The 18,799-nt window shown below is 41.5% G+C and overlaps 2 protein-coding genes across 2 annotated transcripts; both read left to right on the top strand.

The window, feature by feature from the left end:
• The first annotated feature begins 3,620 nt into the window (after positions 1-3,620).
• Positions 3,621-4,559, top strand: LOC103752367 (olfactory receptor 5-like). The gene has a single exon (XM_008856093.1). The coding sequence runs from the start codon at positions 3,621-3,623 to the stop codon at positions 4,557-4,559; it is 939 nt and encodes a 312-aa protein (XP_008854315.1).
• An 11,411-nt stretch (positions 4,560-15,970) lies between these two features.
• Positions 15,971-16,912, top strand: LOC103752366 (olfactory receptor 5-like). Its single transcript, XM_008856092.1, has one exon. It carries the CDS (start codon positions 15,971-15,973, stop codon positions 16,910-16,912), a length of 942 nt encoding a protein of 313 aa, XP_008854314.1.
• The last annotated feature ends 1,887 nt before the right edge of the window (positions 16,913-18,799 follow it).

Raw genomic sequence — 18,799 nt, 5'->3', positions numbered from 1 at the left:
TGGTTACGAAGGAAAACTAAGAACTGTGCAGTCACCCAGACCTGGAACATTGACTGTTATTCAACTTCCTGCTGGGGAAGATTTGGAAAAAGCATTCAACGCTATGGTTTCTGGCTTCCATAACTAAAATAACAGGAGTGAGATTTACTTGTGGGACTCTGGTAGGGATACAATATGAATAGATAATAATACAGTAATTGTCATTTGACAGATGCTGAAAATGTGTGTCTTCATGTGTGTGCACATATGTGTATGAGTGAATGGGAACATTTGTGTACAGGTGCTCATGCACATGTGCACGTATGCATTGAAGACTAAAGAGCTGATGTTAGATGCCTTCCTCAATTGCTCTCCATTGTAGTTTTTTAGAAGGCCTCTCACAGATCCTGGAGCTCACTGATTTGGCAATACTGGCCAGCATTTGAGCCCTCAGGAGTCTCCTGCCTCTCTTTCTCCACAGTCTTGGGATTATAGATGTGTGTCACCGTACCTGGATTTTTTATATGAGTGCTGAAAACATTGAACTCAGGCCCTTCTCTTGCACAGCAAGCACATTACCCAGTGATCCATCTTCTCAGCTCCTGCTTAACATGTTCCTATTTTGAAAAACTATTTTATAGGTAGGTGTGTGAGTGAAAACCTTTAACCTTAGGGAGGTAGAGACAGGTGGATCTCTGTGAGATCAAGACTAACTTGTTCTAGTTGGCAAGTTCCAAGCCATCTGGGGCTACTGGGAGACCCTGTCTAAAAAAAAACCAAAATTATTGAGTTTCTGTGATTGCATACAATGTATTTTGATTGGATTTAGATCCCTTCACCCATCTGCACCCCCTACCATCTCCATCTCAATTTCATGTGCTCTATCTATCTATTATCTATCTATCTATCTGTCTATCTATCTATCTATCTATCATCTATCTATCTATCTATCTATCAAATTTTAAATTTATTTTAAGGTACTAGTGTTTTGTTTGCATGTATGTATGTTAATATGTATGTGTAGTGTACACAGAGGCCAGAAGAAGGCATTAGATCCCCTGGAACTGGAGTTACAGACAATTGTAAGTCACAATGTGGGTGCTGGGAACTAAAACCAGGTCCTCTGGAAGAATGGTCAGTGCGCTTAACCACTGATGCACTTCTCTAGCACCTTAACCTTTTTCCTTATGACAACACTAGTAAAATTATTATTAAATGGACATTCTTTTTTGAAGATTATTAAGTATTACTACTTTCCATGGACCAACAGTGACAAGTTGCTAACAACACTAACAAGGTGCTTTGTGACTTGGATTAGCAACCTCCTCTGCTAGCGCCTGCATTTTTGCTTATGATTCGCAAGAGCTCTTGTTAGGTAGGTTATGATCATCTTCACTGTTCATATGAAGAATGGGGCTGGTGAGATGGCTCAGTGAGTAAGGGCCACTTGTCACCAAGCCTGATGACCCGAGTTCAATCCCCAGGATCCACATGGTGGAAGGAGAGAACAAACTCCTGGAAGCTGTCCTCTGATTTCACACAAGTGTTTTGTTGTGCTCTCATGTGCGCAAGCACACACACACACACACACACACACACACACAAATAAGTTATTTTTGAATAGGTGGAAAATTTGGAAAAGGAGTGAGTGGAAAACTTACATTATAGGAACAGTGACAAATTTCACATTATTGTTGAAACTTGGTAGTACACTTTTGTCAGTAAACAATATTCAAAATTACAGTAGACACATAGAATTTCAAATTTATATGGGAAGATCTAATTACATATTTAAAAATATTTTATTATTTTTATTTTATGTGTACGAGTGTTACGCCTGCATGTAGGTAAGTGCACCTGTGTCATGCAGTGCCCATGGAGGACAGAAGAGGCTGTCGGATCCCCTGGGACTGGAGTTATGGACAGTTGTTAGCTGCCATGTGGGTGCTGGGATTCAAACCCGGGTCTTCTGCAAGAACAGTCAGTGTTCTTAACCGCTGAGCCATCTCTCCGGCCCATAATTACATATTTTTTAAACAATATTTTATTTATTATTTTCATTTTCTGTGTATGATTGTATTGCCTGCATGTATGAGTGCACCTGTGTTGTGCAATGCTGTGGAGGTCAGGAGAGGGCTTTGTATTCCCCTGGAACTGGAGTTAAGGATGGTTTGTAGCTGCCACGTAGGTGCTGGGAATCAAACCCGGGTCCTCTGCAACAGCAGTCAGTGCTCTTAACCACTGAGCCATCTCTCCAGCCTCAGTTACATATTTTTTGTTTGGGAATTATAACAGTTTAGTTACCATTGTACTTTCTATTTCTTTTTTATATAAAACTTGTGATTTTTATTTCTACTTCAATTAGGGCACAGGTGAAGGCACACTGGGGCTGTAGAAGAGAAGTAGAAAAATAATAACAACCTCTTGATGTACAGTAATGGGAGAGATCCAATATCGAGGCCTGGATGCCAAGGACCATGTATGGAGTAAGGACCACAGTTGGGCTCAGGGGAGGTGTGAGTTTCATTCCGGAGAATCAGTCCTCCCAACACCAAAGTCTGCACCAAGAGTTATTTATAATTATATGTATATGTATGTGTGTCTCTGTGTGGGAAGGTACCCGTGGAAACCAGAAGTTTCAGATCCCACATGATCTGGAGTTATAGGTAGTTGTGAGTTGCCTGACATGGTTGCTGGGAATTGAACTCAGGTCCTCTGAAAGAGAACTACATTGTCTTAACCACTGAGTCGTCTCTCTAGCCCAATATTTTAAAAGTTTTAAAAGGACTTGTGAGGTAAAGGTACTTGCTGCAAGTCTCTGGGACCTAAATATTGGAAAAAGAGAATGGACTCCCACATGTTTTCTTCTGATTTCTATGGTAAATACATAAATAAATAAATAAATGTAAAGAAATAGTGCTTAAAATAGCCTGACCGTCTAGTGTCAAAGGACTGGCAGTAGGGAACTGTGAGAAAGTTTTAAGCACAAACAAATGAATTTCTATGAAATATGCTTTTGAAAGACCCCATCAGATGCTACTCAAAGTGTTTTAGAAGTTAGGTTTGATGCAGACCTAATAAGAAGTGATTTCAAAGGCTGATGAGATGGCTCAGTGGTCAAAGGAGCTTGCTGCCAAGCTTGACAACCTGAATTTGATCCTGGAACTCACACTGCAGAATTAAAGAAATAATTCCCACAAGTTGTCCTCTGACCTCCACATGTACACTCCCAGCCCCACAAAATGAATGAATAAATATAGTAATTAAAAAAAAGAAGTGATAGGGGTTCGAGATGTGGCTCAATTGTTAAGAGCACTTGCTACTTGCTGTTCTTGTGGAGGACCTAGGTTTGGTTCCCAGCACCCACATGGACACTAAAAATGGTCTGTAACTCCAGTTCCAGGGGATCTGATGCCTTCCTCGGCCCTTCATGGTACTTCCGGGAGGTGGTGCACACAGACACACAGACACACAGACACAGAGACACACAGACACACAGACACACTCAGGCAAAATACGCACACACATAAGAAGGTGAGAAGGTGGTTGCACGTAGTCAATCGAGATAATGACTTTGATCTAGACAAAATATACTGATCAATATTTGAAAAATATATCTTGTAGGTGTATTTTGGTTTTAGATGGAGAAGTCACTTGAGTTGGGCAACATGACCAGGGTCCAGCAGTTCATCTTGTTGGGCTTGTCCACTCGACTGGGGATAAGGGACGCCCTGTTTGCTGTCTTCCTGACTCTCTACCTGCTGACGCTTCTGGAGAACACGCTTATCATCTACCTCATATACAGTCACAGCGAGCTCCGCAAGCCCATGTACTTCTTCCTGGGCAACCTCAGCTGCCTGGAGATGTGCTACGTGTCAGTCACCATGCCTACCCTGCTTGTGGGGCTGTGGATGGGGCCTTACAATGTTCCATTCACAGGTTGCATGACCCAACTTTTCTTCTTCATCTCTCTCATCTGCACAGAGTGCACCCTCCTGGCCTCCATGGCTTATGACCGCTACGTGGCCATCTGTCACCCACTGCGCTACCCAGTGCTCATGCGGCCCCAGGTCTGCCTGGGCTTAGCTTTGTCTTCCTGGCTGGGTGGACTGGTGGTCTCTGTCATCAAAACAGCATGCATTGCAAGCTTGTCCTATTGTGGCCCCAATGCCCTCAACCATTTCTTCTGTGACGTCTCCCCTCTGCTCAACCTGTCTTGCGCCCATGTGGCCCTCACAGAGCTGGTGGACTTCATCTCGGCCATTGTCATCCTCTGGGGTTCCCTCCTAGTGGCCATAGCCTCCTATGTGGCTATCGGTAGGGCAGTTCTGCGCATGCCTTCAGCTGCAGCCCGCCACAAAGCCTTCTCCACCTGTGCCTCCCACCTGGTGGTGGTCGGCATCTTCTATTCAGCCACTATATTCATCTATGCCCGTCCCAGCCGCATAGAAGCCATGGACCTCAACAAGGTGCTGTCCGTCATCTACACAGTGGTCACTCCCATGTGCAACCCCATCATCTACTGCCTGCGGAACAGGGAGGTCCAAGCAGCTTTCCATAGAACCCTGCACTTGTCCTGAGTTGACCAGGTGCCTGAGGCCAAGAGGTCATAAGGCCTCAAGTTACCTAATCCTATTTTGTGTTAAGGACCAATTCATCTACCATAAATTTAACCCTTTAAGCATTTTTAGTTCAGTCTTTGAGTATTTTCACAAAGTCAAGCAACCATCATCGCTATGTAAATTCAGAATAAGTTCACTTCCAGAAAAATATCTGTTCAAATTAGACATTTTCAATGACACCTCTACTTCTCCTAAGACAGCACTAGTTTTTATATCTGTATAGATTTCCCTATTTTGGGCATTTTGTAGAATGGAATTATGGGGGTTGGACAGATAGCTCAGTGGTTAAGAGCACTGGCTATTCTCCAGAAGACCTACCTGGATTTGGTTCCCAGCACCCACAATGGTAGCTAACAACCAATGATAACTCCAGTTCCAGGAGATCCAATGCCCCCTCTGGTCTCTTCTGGCATTGCATGACACAGGCGCACTGACATGGGTGCAGGTGAAACACTCTTACACATAAAACAAAATTTTAAAAAAGAAGTGAATTATGCAGCATGTCACATTTCTGTGACTATTTCTTTCACAGGACATAATGTTTTGAAGTTCAATACTGCATTAGGTATTAGTGCTTTATTTATTTATTCCATTTAATCACAGTGCATTGACAGATTATATTCATCAATTGATGGATAGATGAGTTGTTTTCACTTTGGGGATATTGTGAATTACTAAGTTTGTGAGCATTCATATCGTTTTTTGGTCTTTTTGAGAGGGGTTCTCCCTGTAACCCCAGATGGCCTGGAACTTGCTTTGTGGACCAGGTTTGCATTGAACTCACAGAGATCTGCCTGCCTCTGCCTCCTGAGTGCTAGCACTAAAGGCTTGCACCACCAAGCCAAGCTCACTCATTCAAAATTTTAAGGAGATTTTGTTTTCTTTTATATGTATGTGTATATGTCTGAGTATGTGTATATGCACATGCATGCACATGTGGAGGTCAAAGAGGGTGTTGGATTACCTGGAGCTGGAGTTCTGGGTAGCTGTGAGCCTTTCAGCATGGGCATTGGGGTCAGAACTCAAGTCCTCTGCAAGAATAGCAAGTGCTTTTAAGTGCTGAGGCACCTCTCCACCCATTCATAATGTTTTGAGTGGGACTACATTTCCTGTTCTTTTGAGGGTATGCCTAGGTATAGAATTGCTGGGTCAGTCATATGTTAACTGTGTGACTCATTTTTTGAGGACTTGACAAACTGTGTAGCGAAAGGTCAATACCTTATTTGTAATATATAATTTCAAAAGATATATACATATATATTTTATATTTATATATGCGGACAATGGTGGTAGTTATAAACATTTAAAAATATTTTATTATTATTTTATGTGTATGCATATATTGCCTGCATGTAGGTAAGTGCATCCATGTCGTGCAATGCCTGCGGAGGTCAGAAGAGGCTGTCGGATCCCCTGGGACTGGAGTTATGGATAATAGTTAGCTGCCATGTGGGTTCTGGGATTCGAACCCAGGTCTTCTGCAAGAACAACCAGTGTTCTTAACCACTGAGATCTCACCAGCCCATGTAGTTATAAACATTTAATTTATTGTTGAAACAGTGCAAATATTCAACGAATCTAAAGACTTCACTGACCCCTCAGAAAATGTTAAATACAAAAATTATGCTACCCTTGTCTCCTGTTGGGAAACATTTGAATGATTTTCACATGTGGAGCTAAGGAGGCTTTAGAAAAGTGAGCATGCCTTCATATATTATTGGTGGCCCAAATTGTTTAAACTTTCTTAGAAAATAACCTGTTAGCATCTATAAAAAATTATAAGTCAGACCTTTGACCCAGCGTCTTCACTTTTGTGACTATCTCATCCATTAAAGCACTAGACTACACTAAATGTATAAAGATATTGATGGTAACATCATTTCAATTGTATGAAACTAGAAAGAGTGATAATATTCATCAATAAGATGGTGATAGAATAAATTATAGCATATCCATATTGTGAAACAGAATTAATTGTATTTCTACATATTGATAAAATATGTATATATATGTTTGTTAATTAAAGTTTGAATTTTAGAGTAAAATTATAATTTTAAAATATTTGAATGAAGAACATTTAAACAAAGACTTTATATGCCTAGTATTCATTTTCATAGGATTTTGAGAAATTATGAAACAGTTCAAGAAAAATAACTTTTTAAAAAGTGTTTTATTTATTATTTTTATTTTATGTGTGAGTGTATTGCCTGCATGTGTGTAAGCACACCTGGAAGTCAGAAGAGGGCATCAAATTCTCTGGACATGGAGTTACAGATTGTTGTTAATCTCCATGTGGGTGCTGGGAATTGAACCTAGGTCCTCTGCAAGAGCAACCAGTGCTCTTAACTTCTGAGCCATATCTTCAGCCCTGAGAATGAGAAATTTTATTTGTAACTTTCAGTAATAACAAAAATTATGAACTAAAATTGATACAATTTTCAGAGGAAATTTGGCACATATATGAGTGTGTATAAACTTTGATTTAAGGTACAACTGAAAGAATTTTTGCAAAGTAAAACAATTTAGGATGCTTGATATACCTGTATGAATCTATATAATATTTTGTGCTTTAAAAAAGATTGGCAAAGGCAGGCAGATCTCTGTGAGTTCAAGGCCAGCCTGGTCTACATAGTGAGTTCCAGGGCAGCTGGGGCTACAGGGAGACCCTGTCTCAAAAAGACCAAAAAAAAAAGATTTATTTTATTCTCTCTCTCTCTCTCTCTCTCTCTCTCCCCTCTCTCTCTCTCCCTCTCTCTCATGTGTACAGGTGCCCATGGAGGCCAGAAGAAGGCTTTGGATTCCCTGAAGCTAGAGTTACAGATTGTTATGAACCACCTGATGTGGCTGCTGGAAACTGAACTCAGGTCTTCTGGAAGAGTAGTAGGTACTCTTAACCACTGAGCCATCTCTCCAACTCCAATATTTTGTGCTTCAAATAGATAACTATTGGAGAAAACCCTATTCAATAATAGCAGTTCAATCTACATAAACACTAACACATCCACACAATGATGTGATGAATATACTATAACCACAGGGTCCAGGTATATATGCATACTTGTTTAAAAGTATACCATGAAATACGATAATTACATATCATGACACTGAACAGTTAGATTACAATAACTGCTCCATTCTGTATAATTGCATTTTAGGTTGTAAAAAATGCATTTGGGAGGCTGCATATTTATCTCGGCACAGTGTCTCGCTAGCACTCATGAACTCTGAGTTTGATGCCCAGCACTACATATATTGGGCATGGTGGAGATTATACCCATGTAATCTCAGAACTGGGGAGAAACATCAGAAGTTTAAGGTCATCCTCAACTACATAATGAGTTTGAGCTAACATGGACTTTATGAGACTCCATCTCAAAGTAAATTTAAGAAAGCAATTTGTATTTAAGAGCATAGGAAAGAATTTAGTGACTTAAAAATTTAATACTATCTTCGTTTAGAAGAACTTGGAAGGCTTGACTTCTCAGATTGTCTGTTGCCAATATTCTGTGCCAAGCATGTATTTATTTTATAATAAGAATTATTTTTCATCTTTTATGTTACTCAGATGGCAGAGGAAGATGTTCTAATTTTCTTAGAGCCAGCAGAATTCTTGTCTACCTGTGTTTTTTTCTTGTCTTGCATCAAGCACAGGTGATCTTGTGATGCTTCTAAAGTCCAAGCTATTCATCTATCCTACAAGACTTTATAAACCTACAGATCCCATCCTCTGTATTATTTTATATTGATTGCACAAGGTTATACATGTTTCCTGAAGGTTTAATATCCATCAGCATCTTGGGAACAACTTGGGTGCAGTGATTGCATTTCATCTGTTTCATGCCCATCTCTAACACAAGTCCTGGGGCCTGTTAAGTGCTCCAGGCTTCTAAGAATGGCATTGGGTCACCTTCAGAAGCCCCAAAACAATCCCATGAAGTTTGCTCTTGAATTTTGCTCCAACTCCACAGAGATTAGAACAGCCCTCTAAGGTCCAGCTCTTGGATTTAAGTTGCCCTTCTGTTTGGATGGAAGAACTAAATTATCCTGGTGGCTTAGAAAACACAGAGGTAGAGAAATAGGGAGAGACTGTTGAGAATTCATTACTCAGGGACAAAGACAACTTTCTCCAACTCTTCTCAATGGGGACAACCCCTTGCATTCATTCTCTAATGATTTAAGTGCTGAAATTCTCACTTTATGTCCAGGGGAGAGCCTGAATCTCCTTAAAGAAGGAAAAGCAAGACCTGCCTTGCCTTAACTGAGAGGTAAGCAAGTGCCATCAATTGATTTCAAAATGAGAAGACAAAACGTCTTCCCATCTAAAGGATAGCTCTAGATGCTAGATACAGTCTGGATACCGCACAGACTTCATCAGAATGAATCTCCATGGCAACCTAAGAATTCAAGGTCATCCAGCAAAGCAGAAAGGAGACTTGGGAGGCTAGACTAGCTAGATGGGAGAAGGGAGAGGGGAACTAAAGGGGACGAATCAGAGGTAAGTATGGTCAATGCACATGACATCTTTAAAAGCAATTGTCTCTGTTATGCCCAACAACATGTACAGTGAAAATAAAAATATTTTCAAAAAGAAAAAATAACTTGAGGCTTTCATCTCCATACCAGAGATGAAAATGTGAGATTTATAAAGTCAGAGTCTATGTAGGCAGAAGTGGATGAAGACCACCTCTGTGTCATTTCCCAGATCTGTTGTAAAGATGATGGTATATTTCAAGCTGAGATTCATAAACTCAATTTATTGGGTCAATATTAGTCTTAAGAATGACTCGTAGTAGGACATGAAGGAAATTATCAAATTGATTTGCACAATGTGAAAGGTAAGTGTTGTTTTTCTAAACTTTTTTATTTGTGCGCTTGGTGTTTATACGTGTGCCATTGTGACTCACGACATGATTCATGGCATAAAATATAGTATTTTCAGCCATTGTAAAAATGCTTGAGGAATATGGTACTATAGTGTTCAACATCCAATTTTCCTAGCACCTAGTGCATAGACAAAAGGAGAGTTATGGTTGTGTAGTTACAATTTTCATTCCTCCTTAAATAATAGATAATTCAGGCTTATAAATGTAAAGAATTATCTTGCATCAGATCTGGATGTGCTGGTGCACATCTGCAATCCAAAAGTTTGGGAATTGGAGGCAGAAGGATCAAAAGTTTAAGGCTACTTTTCACTGCATATGGAGTTAGGGACCAGCAGGATTGAGACCCTGTTTCACCTCCCAAACCCGGGCTCTGGCATTGAACTCATATTAGACTCAGGAAGTCGGACACACAAGAAGACATGAAAATAACGGGGGACACTGTTGAGGAGGGGGGGTGAAATGGGGGTGAAATGAAATGTCTAAGATTAATTATATACATGTATGAAACTGTCGAACAGTAACAAAGGATCCTACATCACCCAGCCAGCAAAATGCTGTCACAGATGTACCTGGAGAACAGAAACCAAGTCAATATAACTATGTGTAAAGATCTATATGCCATTCATGTGTGATCAATGTTTGTAGATTGGTTTAAAAATCTTTCAGCCAAGCCAGGCATGGTGGCACATACCTGCAGTCTTGGCACTGGGGAGACTGAGTCAGGAAGGGTAGAAGTTTTGTGGTAGCTTGGACTACACAGAGATGTCATGTTTTAGAACACATCTGATTCATCCTAAATAGTCTAATAGCTTTTAAGATACTTTTCTCATTCTTCAGGATGTCTGTCAAGGTCATGGGTGTAATATAAAAAAAGGCTTGAGGGCTAGAGAGATGGCTCAGCGGTTAAGAAGACCCGGGTTTGAATTCCAGCACCCACATGGCAGCTAACAACTGTCCATAACTCCAGTTCCAGGGGATCCAACAGCCTCTTCTGTCCTCCGTGGGCATTGCATAACACGGGTTCACTTACCTACATGCAGGCAATACATGCATATACATAAAATAAAAATAACATATTTTTTTAAAAAGTCTTGATGGTGAAGTCATATGCTACAGGGTGTAGATATCAGGGAATTGGTAGACCAGGGAAGGTAATGGATCCAAGGAAGAGGAAATGTCTGTAGTGGAAGACTAGCAGGAACTATTTTCAGCATCAAGGACCACTCCTTAAAAGCCAACTCTCTTTTTAAGTAATATTTCAAGCAGTATTTTCTATTAAGGGATATATCAAGTTAACTCTTGGAGTTTTCCAGCTCTTGAACACTAGGGACAGCTCTAGGGAAAGCCCTGTCTGCCTAGCTTTGGTTCAGGATCATGGGCAGTACAGCCGGTTGGTGACACTGGTAAGGGGTCAGAAGGCCCATCCTAACCTGTGCAGTGGTTGGCCTGAAAAAGAACTTCCAGCACATCTTTGAGTCTCGCTGGGGTTTCCTGGAAAAGGTAGTATTGTGCTTTTATATTTATAATAAATATTTTTTAATTTTTAAAAATTATGTGCACACATGCATGCGCGCATGTGTGTGTGTGTGTGTGTGTGTGTGTGTGTGTGTATGTGTGTACATGTGCATGCCGCAGCATGCATGTGGAGATCAGAGAGGAGAGTGTGTGAGTCAATTCTCACTTTCCACAGTGTGGGTTCTGGGGATTGAGCTCAGTTCATCAGGCTGGGGAGCAAGCACCTTTAGTGTCTGAGCCATCTCACTGGTCCAACATCGTTTTTTAAATTTTATTTTATATTATTTATTATTAATGTGTTTGTGCTTCTGGGGTGCGTGTGTGTGTGTGTGTGTGTGTGTGTGTGTGTTTGTGTGTGTGCACTGTGCAGGCACACACGTGCCACGATGTGTGTGGGGAGGTCAAAGAACAACTTTCAGGAGTCATTTGTCTCCTGCCACAGACACCAGGGATCAGACTCAGATCATCAGGCTTGCGTGCCAAGCACCTTTACCTGCTGGCTCATCTCACCGGCCAGTAAACAGTATATTTACAGACATTCTTGTGAGTTGGTCTTATATAAATGGATTAAACTGTTTGTGTGCCACTTTCTTTTTACTAATTTCTTTGCTAGATGCAAGTCACTCATTTACTTACAGAGTAAGTATTCAGCCATTATACAAAAAGGCCTCAGTTTACTTACTGAGTCTACCATTGGACACTTGTGATATTTACAGGCTTTTTTGTTTCTGCTAGCCAAATTGCTGCTTTGCATGTAACTCCATATACGATTGGTGTTAGAATTCCTAGTATTCACGTAGTATCATTTACTAGATAGATGCTAGTTACTTTATGTCCTAAGAGCCTATTCCCGCCCAGGCTCCAACAGCCGTGAGTGAAAGTTCCTTTTAAAAGAGTCTTAAATTAAATTTGATTTATTGGCTGTGTGTGTGTGTGTGTGTGTGTGTGTGTGTGTGTACATGCCACAGCATGCTAGTGAAAGTCAGAGGACACTCTGTCAGAGCCAGTTCTCTCCTTCCACCACATGGGTCACCACAGACATTGAACTCAGGTCATCAGGCTTGGTGGCAGGAGCCCTCTACCTACTGAGCCTTCTCACCATCTCTATATGAAACTTACTGTTAAATGTAATGTGTCTAGATGTTCATATGTATGAACATCTATGGATGTAAATTTTTAGTTCATTTTTACTTCAATTACCATTTTCTTGGTTCCTACTAACATGAGCATTGACTATTCATGACATTATTTTTTTGTCAAAATATGCCCCCAAGACTTTACCTCATTTTTCTACTGGAAAAAAATCTGCTCTCCACATCAATTGATCAGACTCTTTGTATATTCTGTGAATAAACCTCTCACCACTTTGGTGCATGGGAACGTATTTTTCAAGTATGTGACATTTTTTTCTGGTGATTTGAATTTCTTTGGATCATATTATATGGATTTTTAATTTTTTAAAGAAGTGGACAAGGTTGAAATGATTTTTCTTGTACTCTAATATATATACAAATTTGAGTCCCCAGATGCCCTTTTGTGTGAGTCCATCCACTGGAGTCAGGGTAACCTATCCAGAGTCATACCCTTGAATGACTCGTGTCCTCCCAGAAACCATAAGTTACCAATCGTTCCTTAGGAAAGAGTCTAAATAGGATCAAAATATATTGTATGAAATTTGTAAAAATTTAATAAAATGAAAAATTCTTGTATCATTTTATATATACCAAAGTTCATAAATAAATCCATCTGCATTGTTTCATAAAATTTTAAAGATTTTTGTTCCACATTTTATAAAATTTAACTTTTGGCAACTTCATACAATGTATTGTGAACACATTCACCCCTAGTTACCCTAGCTTCTCCCGGTCAAACTTTGCTGACCCCTTCCTCTTCCACACAGCCCCATTCTGCTTTTAGTTCTTATTTTTTGTGCAGCTCTTGGACGGGTAACCATAGCTGCTGTGTGTTCATGATGGCTTGGGTCATGTCATACCCTGAAGACTGCGTTTCACAGCCATCCTCTCCAGGCTCCCATTCTTACAATTCCTCCCCTATTTTGTGATGTTCTGTGGTCCTCTTTGGCCAGAGGAGCCACTTTGTGCAGTGAGGGACAGTTAATACAGAAACTTATAACTGATCAAAATAGGGAGAATAAAGGAGTGTTGAGTGCTCAACCCTGAATGGACATTTCCATTATACTCATATTTTCCATTGAATAAAATTTAGTTTTTGGGGTGTGTGTGTGTGTGTGTGTGTGTGTGTGTGTGTGTGTGTGTGTGGTGCAGCTTTGTCTAATTATTTTTGGTGAGGATGTCTAATTATCTATGGTTATCTATGGACACACTTTCCTGGAAAGGTGGTGAGCCCTTCCACCATGTTAAATCTTGGCTGTTTTTCTGTTGTCTGTCAAGAATAAACTAAAATATTACCCTCCTGCCCAGCAAATTATGCTGTGATTTCTAAAAATAGCCTCCTCCAGGCCTAATCAATCACATGAATTGCTGTTTTCCTATTTAATATTCATCTGAAATTCATTTTGTGTGTTGTATGTATATGTGTGCATGTGCGTGCAAATGTATCTATCTGCACATAGAGGTCAAAGGTCGATATTGGGTGTCCTCCTAAGTCACTCTCCTGTTTATTTATTATTTTTTATTTTATGTGTATGAGTATATTGCCTGCATGTATGTAAGTGCACCCATGTTTTGAATACCTGTAGAGGTCAGAAGAGGGTGTCGGATTCCCTGGAACTGGAGTTATGGACAGTTGTTAGCCGCCATGTGGGAGCTGGGAATCAAACCCTGGTCCTGGGCAAGAGCAACCAGTGCTCTTAACCACTGAGTCAACTCTCCAGCTCCTCCTGTGTATTTTATTGAGATATTTTCTCTTACTGGCCTGGAGCTCACTGATTTGGTAAGGCTGGCTGCCCAGTGCACTTCAGGGATCCACCTGTCTCCACATCTCCAGGGCTGGGCTTACAGGTGCATGCTGGGGATTTTAACTCAGATCCTTGCACTTGTGTGGCAGACACCTAACCAACCAAGCCATCTCCCTAGCCCTTGCTTTTCTGTTGTTATACTTGTCTTTTTGTTTGTATTTTTCTGTCCCCCACTATCTGGAAGATAAATGCTCAAAGGTTACATACAATGATTTTGTTCACTGATTGATTTCAGGTACCTGGTACCAAGCATATAATAAATATTTTGTATTGAACACATGTGAAAAGTCAGACATGAGGTCAAACACAGCTCCCCACATCTCACATTGATTCTCCCGGATCAGTAGTACAGGGAAAGGGCCTGTCCCATTCCTCTGAATAAGTTGCTGCAGTGAAATCCAGTCCATTTGCAAGTATGAATATCTGGAATAATGCAAGTAAGTCCAAGTTAGTAAGAAAATGGATGTCTGTGTGTCTAGAAAGCACAGTAGGGGAACATTAAATATGTTCAATATGTATAGCTTCCTTCCTTTAGAAAAAACCTTTGGGGGCAGAGGGAATAGCTCAGTGGTAATAGCACTTGCTCTGCAAGCACGAGGATCTGAGTTCAAATTCCCAACACCCACTTAAAAGGCCTGGCATGACTGCAAATGCCTGTAACCCCAGCACCAAGAGAGCAGAGACAGGTGGGTCCCAAGAGCTGCTGGTCAGCCAGCTGAACTGAATCAGCGGGCCTCCAGTCCAGTGAGAGACCCTGTCTTACGGCAGTAAGGTAGAAGAGATTGAGGAAGACATTTCACGTCGTGTTCTGGCCTCACTCATGGGCATATGCACTTGGACAGTCACAACAATGCCTGTAACCCCAGCACCAAGAGAGCAGAGACAGGTGGGTCCCAAGAGCTGCTGGTCAGCCAGCTGAACTGAATCAGCGGGCCTCCAGTCCAGTGAGAGACCCTGTCTTACGGCAGTAAGGTAGAAGAGATTGAGGAAGACATTTCACGTCGTGTTCTGGCCTCACTCATGGGCATATGCACTTGGACAGTCACAACCATGCACTACAGAGAGAAGAGAAGAAAAGAGAGAGAGAGAGAGAGAGAGAGAGAGAGAGCTGTCATCTTTCTGGAAGGAGTTACCTTTACAAGTATTTCAGGAGGAAATTTTTCATTAATTAAAAAAATGTTTCTTTTTAGTATTTAATGTGGATGAGTGTTTGCTTGCATGTATGTAAGTGCACTTTTGTCATCAATGTCCAAGGAGGCCAGAAGAGGGCGTCAGAGCCCCTGGAACTGGAGTTAAGGATGGTTGTTAGCCACAGTGTAGGTGCTGGGAATCAAAGCTAGGTGCTCTAAACTACTGAGCCATCTCTCCAATCCCTTAATTTTTTGGAAAGATTATTTTACTGGTATCTTTTTCTAATGAATAGTGGCAAATTTCCTTTAGGAATGAGCAAAGTTAAGTGACATAATTGTCATTGTGAGCCCTCTGTTTAAAATGGTACACACAACTTCTACAATGTTGTGAAAATTTCTATTTAAAAAAAGAGAAAGTAATCCAATCTAGAAAATGTTATTTAAGGTCATCAAGAGTAAGAAAATAGCCATCATTCCTTATTGTATAAGACATGTTCTCATGTATTACCATGTTTAATATTCACATGCAGGGGCTGGCGTGTGCCTCAGTAGTAAAGCACTTGTGTAACATGGGCAAGGCCCTGGGTTCCATTCTCAGCAATGCAAAAAAAATAAAATCAAATATTCATAAGGATGAAGGGCTTCTGTTTTATCCCTCTAGTAACTGAAGCTCATAAAGATTGGGTATCTTGCTTAAAACTGCAGATTCAGTAAGTTCCTGTGTCCCTTTTTATTTCTGGTTTTACAATTTTCCAGTTTCTTCCCCTTTTTCTATCTGACTCAAGTTAACTTCTAGTTAAGACGAATCAACTCCAGGGAGGACTAACCATATTTGTGCTTTCTGTTTAACCCTTATACTTCTGCGTGGATCAGGGTTTCTATAAGCCTATCTCCTTCATTTAGATGGAGAGATCTCTGGAACTGGCTAACTGGTCCACCAATCAGGATTTCATCCTCCTGGGCTTGTCTGCGGGGAATGGCATCAGGGATGGTCTGTTTGTCATGTTCCTGACTCTCTACCTGCTGATCCTACTGGAGAACATGCTAGTCATCTACCTTATCTGCAGCCACCGTGAGTTGCTCCAAAAACCCATGTACTTCTTCCTGGGCAACCTGAGCTGTTTGGAGATATGCTACGTGTCAGTGACCATGCCCAGCCTGCTGGTAGGCCTGAGGTCCAGTCCATGCCACATGTCATTCACAGCTTGCATAACACAATTGTTTTTATTCATCTCTCTCATTGGTACCAAGTGCACCCTCCTGGCCTCCATGGCTTATGACCGCTATGTTGCCATCTGCTGTCCACTGCACTACCCACTGCTCATGAGGCCTCAGGTCTACTGGGGATTAGCCTTGTCCTCCTGGGTGGGTGGACTGTTGGTCTCTGTGGTCAAGACCACATGCATCGCCAGCCTGTCCTATTGTGGGTCCAATGTCGTCAATCACTTTTTCTGTGATGTTTCACCTCTGCTGAACCTGTCCTGTACCCACGTGGCCCTCACAGAGCTGGTGGACTTCATCTCTGCCATCGTCATCTTCTGTGGTTCACTGTTAGTTGCTCTGGCCTCCTATGTGGCCATTGGCAGGGCTCTGAGCCGCATGACTTCAGCTGCTGCAAGTCACAAAGCACTCTCCACCTGTGCCTCCCACCTCCTGGTAATGGGCATCTTCTACTCCGTGGTCCTCTTCATGTACTCCAGGCCAAGCCACATCAAATCCACAGACCTCACCAAGGTGCTGTCTGTCATCTACACAGTGGCCACACCCATCTGTAGCCCCATCATCTACTGCCTGCGGAACAGGGAGGTTCACACAGCACTGCAGAAAACCCTCCATCTGTGCTGAGCCTCTCATGGGAAGTGATTTGAACACTTTCATCATCAGACACGTGCAGACAAGTTTCAAAGGCAAAGAGAAACACTGTGGAAATTGGGAACATAGTATAAAAAGACTTCTTAAAATCAATACTGGTTCTGGAGAAATGGCTCAGTGGTTAAGAGAACTACCTGTTATTGCATAGGACCCAGATTTGTTTCCCAGCACCCACATAGCAGCTCACAGCCACCTGTAACTCCAGTTCCAGGGGATTCAATGTCATCTTCTGGCCTCCGCAGGCACTGTATGTACATGGCGCATAGATACGCATGTAGGCAAAACACTCATACACATAAAATAAAAATAAATAAAATTTAAAAATCTGTACAAGAAACATGAACATTTCAGGACCAGTGAGATGAGCCTGGCAGCAGGCAAAGGTATTTCCTGCCAAGCCTGACAACCTGAGTTTGATCCTCGGGAGCCACATGGTGGAAGGAGAAAACTGATTCCGGAGGGTTGTCCTCTGAACACACACACACACACACACACACACACACACGCATGCACGCACACCGCACGCGCGCGCACACACACACACACGCATGCACACACACCGCACGCACGCGCACACACACACACACACGCATGCACGCACACACGCATACACACACTAAAGTAATAAAAACAAGAATTCAAAAATAGAAAATTAAATGAAACTGGCTGTGAACAGGAATATTCTTGACAAAGAAACATAACTACTCAGTAAACCACAGAAAGATTGACATCCTCTGTATTAGATGAAAATTTGGAAGAAGACGGCTATCATTACTCCAGTGCTAATACATGCCAGTGGTGAACAACAGTATGTCCAGGAATGGTTGTCACAAATTTAGGACATTTTAAATAAATATTATTGTTTTGAAATGATTGTGAATAACTCAACTATCTGCCAAAAGATTATGTAAATTTATAACATGCTGTTGTGAAAAAAAGTATGTATCAATCAGATACTAAACCAGACCTATGGTTACTGAAGTGTAGGACAAACCAGGTAGGTGATTAAGTTGAAAAATAGGAGGGTCACTTACATGATTGTGTGAGTCTTATAAAACAATAATCAATAATGACAATAATAGCAATTACAGTAAGGTTATTGTAATTGCTAATACACATATATATGTAGCAAAAGTACTCTATACCAAACAGTTGTGTTTTCTTTTGGTATCGCATCTCCTAAAATAATAGTGTGCTGGATAGCTGTAGTGTCAACTTGACACACCTGGGTTGAGGGAGTCTCAACTGGGGAATTGCCTCCATTGGACTGACCTGTGGCCATGTCTGTGAGGCATCTTCTTGATTACTGAGTGACATGGGAGGGCCCAGTCCACTGTGGGCCTGTGTTGCATAAGAAAGCAGGCTGAGCAGGGGCCAGGGAAGCAAGCCAGTAAGCGGCATTCCTTCATGGCCTGTGCCCCAGGCTCCTGCCTCCAGGTTCCTGCCCTGAGCTCCTACCTTGGGCTCCCTGATGAACTGCGACCTGGGAGAGGTAAGCTGAATAAACCCTTTCCTCCCCAAGTTGGTACTGGTCAAAGTATTTTGTCACAGCAATGAAGAGCAAACTAAGACAGAAATTGATACCAGAAAGTCGGATGTTGCTGTGACATACCTGACCTTGGTGTTTTGGGGAGGACTGTGGAAGTGTTGGAACTTTGGGCTGGAAAAGCCATTGCGTGCTCAGAGTTTGTTGTTGTGGAGCTTGGAACAGTTATATTGAAAGAGTTGTGGACAATGGAGGCCAAAGCTTCAAAGGGAAGCAGAGACTATCAGAGATGTTCATGTGAGATATTGGATTGAGAATCTGTGGGTTCTGGTTGGCTGGGGCTGAAGAATCAGCTGTGATTAAGAAGAGACCAG

This window comes from Nannospalax galili, unplaced genomic scaffold (assembly GCF_000622305.1).
Source record: "Nannospalax galili isolate Female #2095 unplaced genomic scaffold, S.galili_v1.0 scaffold1368, whole genome shotgun sequence".
Taxonomy (NCBI): Eukaryota; Metazoa; Chordata; class Mammalia; order Rodentia; family Spalacidae; genus Nannospalax; species Nannospalax galili.
The sequence above is the reverse complement of the archived record's forward strand: the minus strand, read 5'-3'. Positions and strand labels throughout refer to the sequence as shown.

Bases quoted from the DNA above. Each gene is read 5' to 3' on its own strand.
- LOC103752367 (XM_008856093.1), top strand. From the start codon at position 3,621: ATGGAGAAGTCACTTGAGTTGGGCAACATGACCAGGGTCCAGCAGTTC.
- LOC103752366 (XM_008856092.1), top strand. From the start codon at position 15,971: ATGGAGAGATCTCTGGAACTGGCTAACTGGTCCACCAATCAGGATTTC.